This window comes from Tachysurus fulvidraco, chromosome 20, assembly GCF_022655615.1.
Source record: "Tachysurus fulvidraco isolate hzauxx_2018 chromosome 20, HZAU_PFXX_2.0, whole genome shotgun sequence".
Taxonomy (NCBI): domain Eukaryota; kingdom Metazoa; phylum Chordata; class Actinopteri; order Siluriformes; family Bagridae; genus Tachysurus; species Tachysurus fulvidraco.
In genome coordinates this window covers 6,213,171-6,225,632 of record NC_062537.1, presented here as the reverse complement: position 1 = coordinate 6,225,632, position 12,462 = coordinate 6,213,171, and the positions used below count along the sequence as shown (strand labels likewise).

The 12,462-nt window shown below is 36.3% G+C and overlaps 2 protein-coding genes across 2 annotated transcripts in view; one reads left to right on the top strand and one right to left on the bottom strand.

The window, feature by feature from the left end:
• The window catches only part of rasgrf2a (Ras protein-specific guanine nucleotide-releasing factor 2a), a 31,970-nt gene extending 28,721 nt beyond the window's left edge, over positions 1-3,249 (top strand). Inside the window, exons 24-27 of the mRNA XM_027139651.2 lie at positions 37-116; positions 212-329; positions 1,288-1,356; positions 1,478-3,249. Coding sequence (XP_026995452.1) covers positions 37-116; positions 212-329; positions 1,288-1,356; positions 1,478-1,576 — 366 coding nt within the window. The 3' untranslated portion in view covers positions 1,577-3,249. The remainder of the gene's footprint in view (positions 1-36; positions 117-211; positions 330-1,287; positions 1,357-1,477) is intronic.
• Positions 3,250-8,453: 5,204 nt separating this feature from the next.
• On the bottom strand, positions 8,454-11,997 carry ube2l3a (ubiquitin-conjugating enzyme E2L 3a). The gene is made up of 4 exons (XM_027139736.2): positions 11,881-11,997; positions 10,642-10,737; positions 9,659-9,845; positions 8,454-9,359 (listed from the first exon to the last, which is right to left on the bottom strand). Exons 1-4 carry the CDS (start codon positions 11,905-11,907, stop codon positions 9,205-9,207), a joined length of 465 nt encoding a protein of 154 aa, XP_026995537.1. The 5' UTR covers positions 11,908-11,997; the 3' UTR covers positions 8,454-9,204.
• Between the last annotated feature and the right edge of the window lie 465 nt (positions 11,998-12,462).

Genomic DNA, 12,462 nt, shown 5'->3' with positions numbered 1-12,462 from the left:
TTATTTATTATTATTATTTTTTTTTTTTTTCATTAGACCAAAGCAGTAATGGACAGGCTGCAGAAAACAGTGTCTTCTGAAGGGAGATTTAAAAACCTAAGAGAAACCCTAAAAAAGTAAGCTTGTCATTATTTTTTTTTTTTATGAATTTAGATTTTTCTAGATTAGTGTATACTATATTTTTATTGTCGTTGTTGTTTATCACCCACAGCTGCAATCCTCCATGTGTACCATATCTGGGCATGTACCTAACAGACTTGGCATTTATTGAAGAAGGTACACCAAATTTCACAGAAGAGGGGCTGGTCAATTTCTCTAAAATGAGAATGGTGAGTTTAAAGCATGCTTTTTTCACAACAATCATTTCTTTTTATATACACATATATACATAGTATATATTGGTAGATCAGCCATATTAGGAGGTCAGCCTAACATACACATAGTATATATTAGTAATATGTAATAACGAAGAGTTATTGTACAGTGTTGTGTAAACCAACCAGCGTGATTGAGGGTATCAAACATTAGGCTAAATTAAATTCCTGTGTAAACACACAGCCTAAGAAAGTTGCCAGGTAAACATCAGGTTAACTGTTATTATACTAGAAATTCTAAAAGTAGAGCCAGTGGTAGCTCAATTGGTTAGGGCGGTTGATCAGAAGGTTGGGATTCAAGCATCAATACTGTCATGGTGCCATTGTTAGGCCTCTGAGCAAGGCCCTTAACCTTTTCTGATCCAGGGACACTGCTTTATGGCTGACTGTGCTCTGATCCCGCCTTCCAAAGCTGGGATATACAAGGAAATAATTTTATTGTGCTATAATGTATATGTGACAAAAAATAGGCTGCTTCTTCTATAGACGTATATGCAATGTCCATTTGGGTGCCTGCATTAGGTTATAACCCGAATTACAAAGAGACAACACTCTATTGGTTAGTCAATTTGACAGTGATACATTTGGTAAATTTGAGACTTATTCCAGTGTTATATTTCAAATGTAAAGTTTTGTGGCATAAGCGATACTAATGCATGAAGTTGTGTGTCATTATTCAGAACAAAGTTGGGAAATGTCTAAAGAGTCTGTGGATAAAACTCCTATTATCACTGTTGCTGCACTTTGTTTATTGAAAATAAGTGTCATAAAAGTATATCATTCTTCTCTGTTTTGTTCAATCCGAACTTTTTTTGGTTTTCATCTTACTTATGTTGGTAGATTTAGATGCATTGTGAGTGTGAGCAGTAATGGAGAAAAGAATTCTGTATTTCTCCCTGTTTATAATCTACAGATTTCTCTCATCATAAGAGAGATTCGACAGTTTCAGCAAGCCTCCTACAGGATAGATCATCAACCCAAGGTACGTTAACTAGTGAGCATTGGACCAAATCCAAATTAAAGACATTACTTTTTATTTTGTAGCATTTCTGACTGAAAGTGGTTCTGCCAAACATTTTGCAATTTACACTCTTTCTGACCAGGTGACACAGTTTCTGCTTGACAAATCGCTCGTTATGGACGATGACACTTTGTACGATCTGTCTCTAAGGCTTGAACCAAGACTCGCTTCTGCCAACTAAAGACACGTCTCAGCATGTCTGCTTGGTCACGATGGAACACAGCATATGGACAATACTTCCGACTTTGGCAGCAGATCAGGGAATGCTTAAGTGAATGTGAAAATGATGACAAAGCCTGATCTTCTCTAAAGTGTTTTTTAGGAAGTCAGCACACGTTTTTTTATACAGTTCATGCCAAAAGTTTAATACGTCTAGGCTTAAGATCTCTTAGTCAATTAAGGCATCTACTTTTTTCATATTAGAGCTTAATGTAAAACATTTGATTAGATAGCAGATCAAGAAATTCAGTGTCTCTTTATACAGTATGGAACATTCCAGAAACTGATTTAAGGACTGAGAGAGCAGCTGTATACTATAGCATGAGAAAATCCATGCAACTCTGCCAAGTCCACAAAAAAAAAAAATTTACACCACCAAGATCTGGTTCTTCTTTACTCCTGTAGATACACTATATGGCCAAAGGTTTATGTACACCGGAATCTCACACACCTATATCACACCCCTGATTGCACAAGAGGCTTTCCCAATTGACATTAGTGTATTATAGAGGAATGAGGCAAAGATGAACTATCAGGCATAAACAAACTATCAGTACTGGTGGAGGAGTTGGTAGCATTAGTGTATGTAAATCTACATTACATTAGTGTACAAGGAAGAAAATGTCTACCCCTGTCTAAGACTGTCATAAAAAAGCTACACTGGAGTTTGTAGGTTATACTGAGAAAATCTGATTAAGTAACGGTTGTAACAAATCTGTCTCTTTGCTATGACCTCTTAAGGATATAAAGATATACACTGATTGCCCTAACACAGGAAATGTATAGTAACATGAAATGTAGAAATTTTGAACACTTTATCCTAGGTGTATGTAACCTTTTGGCTTCTACTGCACATAGATAAATCAATGTCATAATACTGTTCTTATCTTTCTTATGAGGTAACATTTATCTGAAATTGTAAAATGTTAGATTTAGAATATTTTTTATTTAAATACTCGAATACTCAGGTCATACTGTGCCTTTTTTTCTGAATACAAAATATCTGTATAATTCCAGAAATGTCTGTTTTATTATTTAAAGAAATGATGTGGAATTTCTTAAAGTCTATAAAAGAAATAGGCACTAAAACAGGATGTGATGCAGAGATGCTGAAACACATTGCCTTGAAATAAGTGAAACAAGGTACTGACGGTTTGACAGACTGATATTTTATAAAAAGGGACAGATTATTGTTTTTAAATAGCTCTTAAGGTGGTTCATTGTAATGTGTGACAGTAAACAATGGCGCCACCTAACTGAGGACAGTGAAACATCATGCAGTGGCAGGGGTTCGGCCCTGAAAAAGCACCTTTAGTTATTTGTGAATGCATAGATACATAATAGAAAATAAAGCGAAATGCCACTTTACTTATTTTACATTTACATTTTACACTTTAATTATTTATTTGCTTGATTTCCACATTTGGTAGTTTACTGTATACAAATAACTTTTTTTGTAATATTAGACAGAACAATAGTTTTGCATGAGACCAATATCTGATTTATGTGTCTTTTTTCTTTTTTAGTTTTGTACATGTTAATATAAAACTGTGTATTTATATTAAGGTATTTGCTATATTTGGTATATTGTTTGCTTATTCCTTGTACAACTTGCTAAAATACTACAAACCTTAATCAATTCTAAATTTCATTTTTTAATTTTATACATCATACCTCTATGTGGTTCTAGTTCAAATAGTGATCTGTACATGTATATATACTAATTTCTAAGCAAGCATTGTGGAGTAGTGGAATACAGTATACACTGACTGGCCACTTTATTAGGGACACCAGAACCCCTGCTTGTTCCTGTTATTATTCAATCAGCTGTGATTAGAGGTTATATGAGAATTAGAGCTGCAGGAAGTGTTATATCATTTAACTGGTTATTTTGTAATGAACCTTGAGTCCATTCAGGAATCTGAGAATATAATGGGCTCAGGTTCACTGAAACAGTCCTGTATCGCAGAATCGGTGACTACTGGTGACTAATCTGGCTACCACAGAACTGCAATATATTATGTATTAGTCATTTTTCACACCATTCAGTATCTGTGTCTACGTCTAGAGACAGTTGTCTGCAAAAAACCCTGGACATCAGCAGTTTATGAAATACTCAAACCTGCCCACTGGCACCAACAACCATGCCACAGTCACTAAGATCACACTTTCCCTGTTCTGATGTTTGATTTGAGCATTAACTGAAGCTCTTTGTGCTGCTGCCACATAATTAGCTGGTTAGAAAATTGTATTAAGGAGCAGACGTACAGGTAAGTGGTCCCAATAAAATAGTCAATGAGTATATATTTATGATTTATGTTCATTATTTCTTAATGTTATAAACACTAATGCCATTCATTATAAACATCAGTTCTGAAAGGCCTTCTTTTTGGATGTCATAGAGTTTGAAGGAATTTAGCACAGGTGCGGTACATACAAACATACTATGGCATATGATCTGTATCTGCTTTTGATTGTCTAAACTTGAAAACATATTCTCCCCATGTGTGACTATGTTGTTAAAACAGTCAGAAAAGATGGTTTCCTGTAGCACAATTGGTGCTAACAACACAAAGCATTCATAATTATTATCTAGGCTAGCTGTAATAGTAGTATAAACGTTGATGAGGCTCCAAAGATAAATACACACTGCATATAGTCAAATATAAAAGAGCTGACATGCCGGCATGCTGATTTAATAAAACTATTCACGAACTTGGACTTGGTTGGACCAACTCGGTGGGCTGAGAAAGCCTTTGACACACTGACGAATGAGGATTGTATCCAATACATTTGCAGTTACTGGTACCTGGTACTTTTCCTGCAGACAGAACTACAAACAATAGGAGCCAGTGGAGTGTGTTAAATCACTGGGTCTATTAATTTAACTCAGATAATCAGGAGGTTCAGGAGACAGTAGATTGTTGTCTGAAACAACAAACTATTCACTTAAGGGAGCAAGTTACCTTTAGACACCAGTGTCTGTCATCACACTATTCCAACAAAGTGTGGGTCTAGTCGGTGCCATTGCAACCGCCAGTAAATCCACATTTAAAGGTGTGCTGCAAGTGAAACATTAGAGTGTGATATCATCAGATCACATTGTTCACTGGGTAGGGTTTACAGTTTCACCTGGTTTAATGTGTCCAACCCACATCAATTGGAAAAGCACTACTACACAAAGAGGACATAAAGACATACCCTGTCCCATTCTGGCTCTAACTATATAAGCAGATATATTTACCAGTCCAGATTCCATCTAAGTGAACTCTAACAACTAAAAAAGTGAGTGCAGTTTGCCTTAGAGCAGAATCTCTGCATGTGTCCTTTCCTGGACAACCGGCTGCTGTTTGTACAGTCCTAAATTCACCTGAAAAAGCTTATCAGTTAGTATGTGGAAGCTGTTGCAGTTACATAGGCTATATCCTTCTAAACTTTTTCCATCTGTTAATTCTACCTGTGACCGATTGCGTTAGCTCACGGTTTAGTGTTGTTAGTGTTGGCCAGACATAATTTCTGGCTCAACTTTTTGCCATTACTGTTCCACATTTTGTGGAAACTCACTAACCTAGATCTGGTTTTTAAGATGTCATCCAGTTATATACAGTAGAACTGACAGACAATCAACATGGGCACTTGCTTACTGTTTGCATGAAGATTGTTGTTGTTATGATTAGAATGATTAGAGCCATCCTTTCTGATGAAATTTAAATTCACTTCCTTAAAACCTCATTAAGACTAATGTATGGAAAGAATGATAAAGCAGGGACCTTTTAGAGGTTAATGAATAAGAATCAGAGTCAGGTTTATTGACCAAGTGTGTTGACCCACACAAGGAATTTGGTTCCAGCTGTTTGTGACTCTCAAAAGTCTAATGTGGAGTTATGGTCATAAGGTGACAAATGTGCTGTTTGTACTTGGAAAATGGGAAAACTCCATTCATTCCAAAGAAAAACACTCTGGAAGTCAAGAAAAAGACCTTAAAACAAACATTATGTTAAAACAAATTGGTTTTCCTCATTATCGTGTAGGGTGCCAATAGGTGGAGGTAACTTGATGTCATTAAAATAATCTTTACTAAACGAATAGAATGGAAACATTTTGTGTAGAGAAACTCTGGGGAGAGATAAATAACCTTAACCTTAAACCAGGACCAAACACATCCCTATTATTATGAACTAGATTAATGGATACATTTAATCCAATGTAAATTTCTAACCCTTTTTGTTGTGATTTCATATGAAGTCTTATTTTTTATTCTAAATTCCATCTACAATACAGTTGTTTTTTTCTATATCTTGCATTCTTTTAAGTTTTGTTTTGCCTTTAAATAAACAAGTCTCTCTTTGTTATCAGATACTGTTACGCTGATGATTATCTTGCAGCGAAGTAAGGCAACATCTTACACTACAATGTCTGTTTGCTTTCTCAGACTGCTTTCTCATTTTGGAGATTTCCCTTCACTGTCTTCTTGTTTTTATATGAGTCAGTGGACCCGAGTCTACGATGACAAGCTCTGATGTGTTTCTTTGCTGAAATATACAGCATTTAAGCGTTATAGAAGAAGGAAAACACCAAACTATTCCTTCAGCTAATGCAGATAAATTGGAATTCAGCTCAGAATCGATCACTTAGTTCAACACCGTAGTCAAGAATGACACAATATTTTATGTTGCATCCCAACAATGCTGAATTTATGGCTTATGGTCTGACTACAGCCATCTATGCCACCATGGACATCCAAGGTTATGTAGGTTATTATAGTCATGAGTTTATCTAAGGGGCAGAAAAATACAATTGTATATATCTATCTATCTAAGAAAATCTCTGATTAGTCCTGTGCATGTGCAGTTTTTTTAAATACTATAGCAGGTGACTGCTACGATGAGTACATCCTTCCATCTTGTGTAGGGATACCACAAGCCACAGCATAATGGATCTAAGACTGTGTCTTGTTTGTTCACGCTCAGAACAGGCTGGAGAGGGATAATGTGCCAGGCATTAAGTCAGACCCGAGTGGACGCTTCTTGCACAAAATGGCTAATGTGTGTGTGGATGCTCCATGATTCCATAATTTTCTTCTTTGTAACTAGACGTCATACAATATAGATTGTCCAAAGTGTTCTAAAGGGTTACAAGTCTATGCGGATTTACCACACACTCCATAATCTCTGTTATTGGAATAGCTAATTTGGGTTACATATTCTAATGGATACACTGTATTTGGGTTGCCTTTGCACAATCACTACCAACTGGTTAATGTTAGTGGATCAGAAACACTTCATCAGTGACAAGCCAGTATGATCCCTGCTCATTGCAGCAGGGATGGACAGGAACTTCCCTGATGCTCGGAGGCTCTGGTATAGTGAAAGACTACAGTATCTCTGAAATTTGATAGAGCGTAACTGATATTTGCAGTATTTAAGGATCTACATGTGGCTGCATGGTATTTACACCAGAATTCTACTCCATCCTCTTGACTGTACTGTATGCTTTGCACCTAAGAGATGATGTCTCACACACCCCACCCATTTTACACGTACCAGTCACAAGCTAAAAACTATTCTGTCCAAATGGGAAGCCAGTATTTTTTTTACTTTTAAAATCAGTCTTACAATTTCTGTTTTAAAAAACTTTTATTTCAAATGATTTTTAACATGGAATATTTTCCACAATTTCATGTCATGCTTAAGAATGTGCCAGCTGTAAACCTTAAATGCAACATGATGCAAGTTTATTTCAAAGGATGTTCAAATGAAGTGTTTCTGATGAGCAGAACGATCATTGTAAACTATAACACTGTCTTCTCTTAATGACTGTGTTTATCGTAACTAAAGCTTCTGTCCCTAGACGAATTAATCCACGGGGGCCTAATTTCTTGTCCCGGAGCTGCTTAGTGACGTCTATCACACAAAGCTAATCTTCGCTCTGTAAAACAATTAGGTTACAAATTTGCCTGAGGACTCAGAGGATGTCCTGCAGGATGTCTCTTTAGGTGCAATATGTATATGTATGAGGTAAACCAGTGTTTGCAAGCAGCCTTAATGTGTAAATACTGCAGGATTGTATACATAACTTACTGTATAGGTCACATCGGTCCAGCTTGCAAATTTATGATGTGGATCTTACCAACATTTTTTACTAAGAATCCCTTTTACCTTTCGGGTTTCATTGATGGAATAACGCAGTCGAAGTATAGCTGCTGACCATCATGCATCATTTCACGACCACAATTTACCATCTTTTAACTTCACAAAGCAAAACTTTTTTCAGACTGGTTTCATGAATGCGATGGAGTTCGGCGTTCTTGAACGGTCTTGAACCATTAAGAAATCTCAAAGAAACGTTTCTATCTTGTAGAATCCACACCACAAAGAATCAAGGCTGTATTAAGCCAGTATTAGTAGTGTTCCTAATAACATGCTCAGTGAGAATATTTCCTGATAAGATCCTGAAACAGTGTATGGTTTAACTTTGGACTGTTGAAACAAAGAACATAAGGTCAATGTATAGTGCTGTCGAACACTTGGTATTGTTCAGTCAAACAGTAACACTATGCTGTTATTGTCTGGGTGTCGTTCTTTCAGAGAAACCGAAACCCATTTCATATCCTGACTAAATTTGAAAGTGGGTTCTCATAGTGGTTAAAAATAATACTATAAAAAAAAGGTAAAACAATATAAAGGTTGTAAGAAGTAGCAAATCCAGATGTAAAATGGAATTTTGCTTAGGTGATGCCATTTTTCCAGAAAAACATAGATCTCTAATAAATCTCATTAAATTTAAAATTCTAAATAAAAGTAAATATTACATTGATTCTTAAAATCAGACACAAATGGTTGGGGGTTTTTTTCTTCCTTTTTTATAACATCATAATCATTATATTGGTAACAGTGACTAAGCTGAAGTTTTGAATATTGGACGAATTACAGAGGTTATGTCAAACATAACACTTTGATCCACAGAATACAGTGCAACCTAAGCAACAAAAAAAGAAAGAAAAAGAAATGTATGCCACACACCTTTAGAACCATGATATATTAAGTGTCACCTACCATTTAGTTAATGGATTTTGCCAGAACAAATACAAATTTGTGGAAGAGAAAGACTGAAAAAACATGAAATAATGAATTTCACTGTAGTAATCTGCTCTGGGAAGGAAAACAAACACTAAAAAAATACATTAAAAAAAAAAAAAAAAAAAAAAAACACGGTCAAGATTCATTGCACAGCAGGTTTTATGCCAGTAACACAGCTCTGTGCAAATTAAGAACAAATTAAAAGAAACAGCACTGACCCCCACCCTCACAACCCATATCTTGCCGTTTTGTCCGAGTTTCCGTTTACACATGTATTTGGATCGCATTTGCTTTATACACTTTAGAAAAACCAGCCATCCAGTTGGCACCCAGAGGGCAAGTAGAACGGAGTCATAAAGGTCCTGTAGCGTGATCGAAATGCTTTTTGGGATGCTCGGCTCCAAGTTCGGAGTGGGTGCTGGGAGTTTGGGTGGGAGGGTACAGGTAGAGGCAGAGGTTTAAAGATCTGGAGTGGTGGGCAAAGGAGAGAGTGGGAGTCACACTCATCTTATCAGTCCACCGGCCGCTTTTCGCCATGTTTCTTTGTAAACTCTTCTGCATTCTTAAAGAATTTTTTACGGTCTTTTGAGTACTCCTCTGCTAGGTCAGCCCTCAGAGGGTGCTCTGGCTGAGGGTCATTGACAAGGGCGATGAGAGACTGGATTACTAATTTGCAGGAAGGGAGGGAAAAAAATAAGAGGAAGAAGAAAAATAATACATTGTTGGATGAGAAAATTCACATTTATAAAAGGAGGTAAATCTATATCTATCTATCTATCTATCTATCTATATCTATATATATATATATATATATATATATATATATATATATATATATATATATATATAGAGAGAGAGAGAGAGAGAGAGAGAGAGAGAGAGAGAGATAGCAATATTCAACATAACTCATATTTACAAGATTTACTAAAGTCTACACTGTTTCTTAATGCAGACTGACACCATACCTTGATCAGTTTTAGTTGCAGGTTTCCAGTTTTCAGCACTTATAACTGGCAAGCACACCTGACCTTTCTCATCTATGTTCGGGTGATAGATCTTTGTTTTGAATGTGATCTTGGGTGGCTTAAATGGATACTCAGCAGGGAAAATGATCTCAATCCGGAATGCGCCTTTATCGTATGGAGGGTTGTCCTGAAAATAAACAAAACATCCATTTTAATTTTTTAAACTCATCTGTGTAATATCACCATTCTGGAAAAGAAAATACCACTTATAGTATACAGCCTAGGAGGTCTACCAGTATTTTGAGGCACCAATCAACACTGCCAAATGCCTTAATGCTTAATTAACTAGATGCCTGATTAAATCTTGATCAGTGGATAAGGCTAAGCCCTGCTGTTTACACCATCCCTTAAGAAAAGTCTATCTTCAGAGCATAGACTCAATCTGATTACAGTCATATTTTGAGTGCTACATTAAACAGTCTTCTGAGTACATGAGGTGGGTGTAAATACAATCCAGTATTTTTCGCTACAACGGCAGCATTATTCAAACAACCCTTTAGTAAGTTCACCTTGCTTTGATAGTAGCCTCCAAGACAAGGCTTTTTTATTAAAACCAGACTAAGTGAGTTTGCACTGCAACACTTCCTGACAAAATCATTTATACAAATTTAGGACAAATTAAACTGCAAATTCTTTTCCAATTCATCACATTTTCAAACCAAAAGTCTGGTTCAAGGTTTGGTTTTACTGAATTCCAACAGCACAAAATTTGACGTTTAAATGTTCATTGTACACTTCAGAGTTATTTGTGCTTCTAAGTATCTCAAATATCAGAGTCAGTATACACTATAAAAGTCAGAAAATGATGCTCCAGACAAAAACAAGCATTTTATTGTGCAAGTCATAGAAATATCCACTGAATGTACTAAAGTATAAAGAAAGGCCTTTACAAGGCAATAACAAAACTGCACCGTTACACTTACAGGAACGATAAGCCCCTGCCAAGTCAAAATGTTTGACTCGTCAACTTGGATGTTACGGAAGTTTTTCATTCCAGACTTGCGGATTTCATCAAGTTCCTGTGAAAACAATCACAGAGATAAAAGATATGATTATATCACAGAGTTCAGTCCAAACACCTGGATTATATAGTAACAATGCATACAAACACACAAAAGATCACTTTAATTTTAACGAGAGATTATAAGATAAACACTTTCGTATGAATAGATGTATAATTCATATAGATGGGATCAAGGTTTCTGTTTCCAGCTTTAATCAAAAGCTGATAAGAAAAGGTCACGACTTCTTTACTGTCTGAATCACTATCGTCGGGATAATGTTTAAAATATACTCTAATACAAATCAGAAAATGGGGAAATAAACTGGGGATCACGTTTAGGATTTAATACAAAACAGATCTCGAGATTGTCAAGCAGAAACATGTCGCAAACTGTGAACATTTCAACTACTCAAAGTCAAAGCTACACCCAACCAACACCTCACCGACTTCCTGCTTCTGTCCAACTAACAATCATTTTAAATCGGTGGATCCGAATGGTTCACGGTCACTTGTAAAACTGCTATATTGGGAATAAATCACCCTCCTGTTAGAGTTACATAGGTATAACCCTAACTAGCTGGTTAAAAATTTTGCCCAGCAGTAAGGTTACAAAGTTGACAAGCCATCAGTGATCACACAACTAGCTCATTTGCTCTTAGGCCATTCAAGTCTTCGGCTAGCTGACTTCATCTCTTCTAAACCTTTTAACAGTTTCCCTTCAAAACCATTTCAAACAGTTGACACAAGACTAATACACGGTTTATTTGCCTTTGGTTGAACTGCGATTAAATAAAACTCGACCGCCATTCAAACCACTTTAGCCCAAAGTACATTTGGTTCTTTTTGCCGGCGGCCTTTAGCTAGCGAATGTGTTCATTCGCTATTACAGCGCTTTTCACTAGCAAGCGGGCTAACAGGCTACAGGCTACAGGCTAACAGGCTAACAGGCTAACTACTCAGCAAGACTGTTGGCTAAATACGATGAAACTGGCTAACTTGTTAGCTTCTCCATTATCACGTTTCTCAGACATAAGCCAGGAGGAAAGGAAATTTTTAATTTACAAAAGCTTGTTATACGCACAATATATACCCGACTAGGCAGAAAGCGGAATCATTCTTATTTAGCAAACAATAATTAGGGATTACTCAGGGTATTTACCTTATGCAGTCTCCTGCTTGCCGCCATCTTGGATTTGCTGACTAACTACCCACAGTGCACCGCGACATATATAACTATTCTTCTGGAAACCCCCCTCAGCACATACTGTATGTCATCAGAAATGAAACCATGAAATACAAAACTATAGAGTAGCAAGTTGTATAACATGACACCGTCACTACAATCTACATTTATACGTTTTTTTGTAATAAACCCAGTGCAGTTAAATGTCATTGTGAGTCATAACAATAGTTTAGTGTGAAGTTCACCACTGACAACAGAACAGGTTACTGAAGAAAAAAGAAAGAAAAATACAGACTACTTACAAATTACAGCAAAGAAAAATGATGTGCAATAATTGATATAATCAAGCTTTTTTTAAAAAGCATTCTTTGGACTATTAGAGTATTGAGTTTTCCTCCACAGGAGCTGCTTTTCAAACACAGAAGAGTTTGTGGTTTATGGATTAACTCCAACATGACAAGCTGCATTCGTTTTCTGTGCTCATTTATAATCAGTGTGGTTTAAGGAACAAAGCACTTGGAAACATGCCGTAATAGGAAAATAAACAACTGAAACATT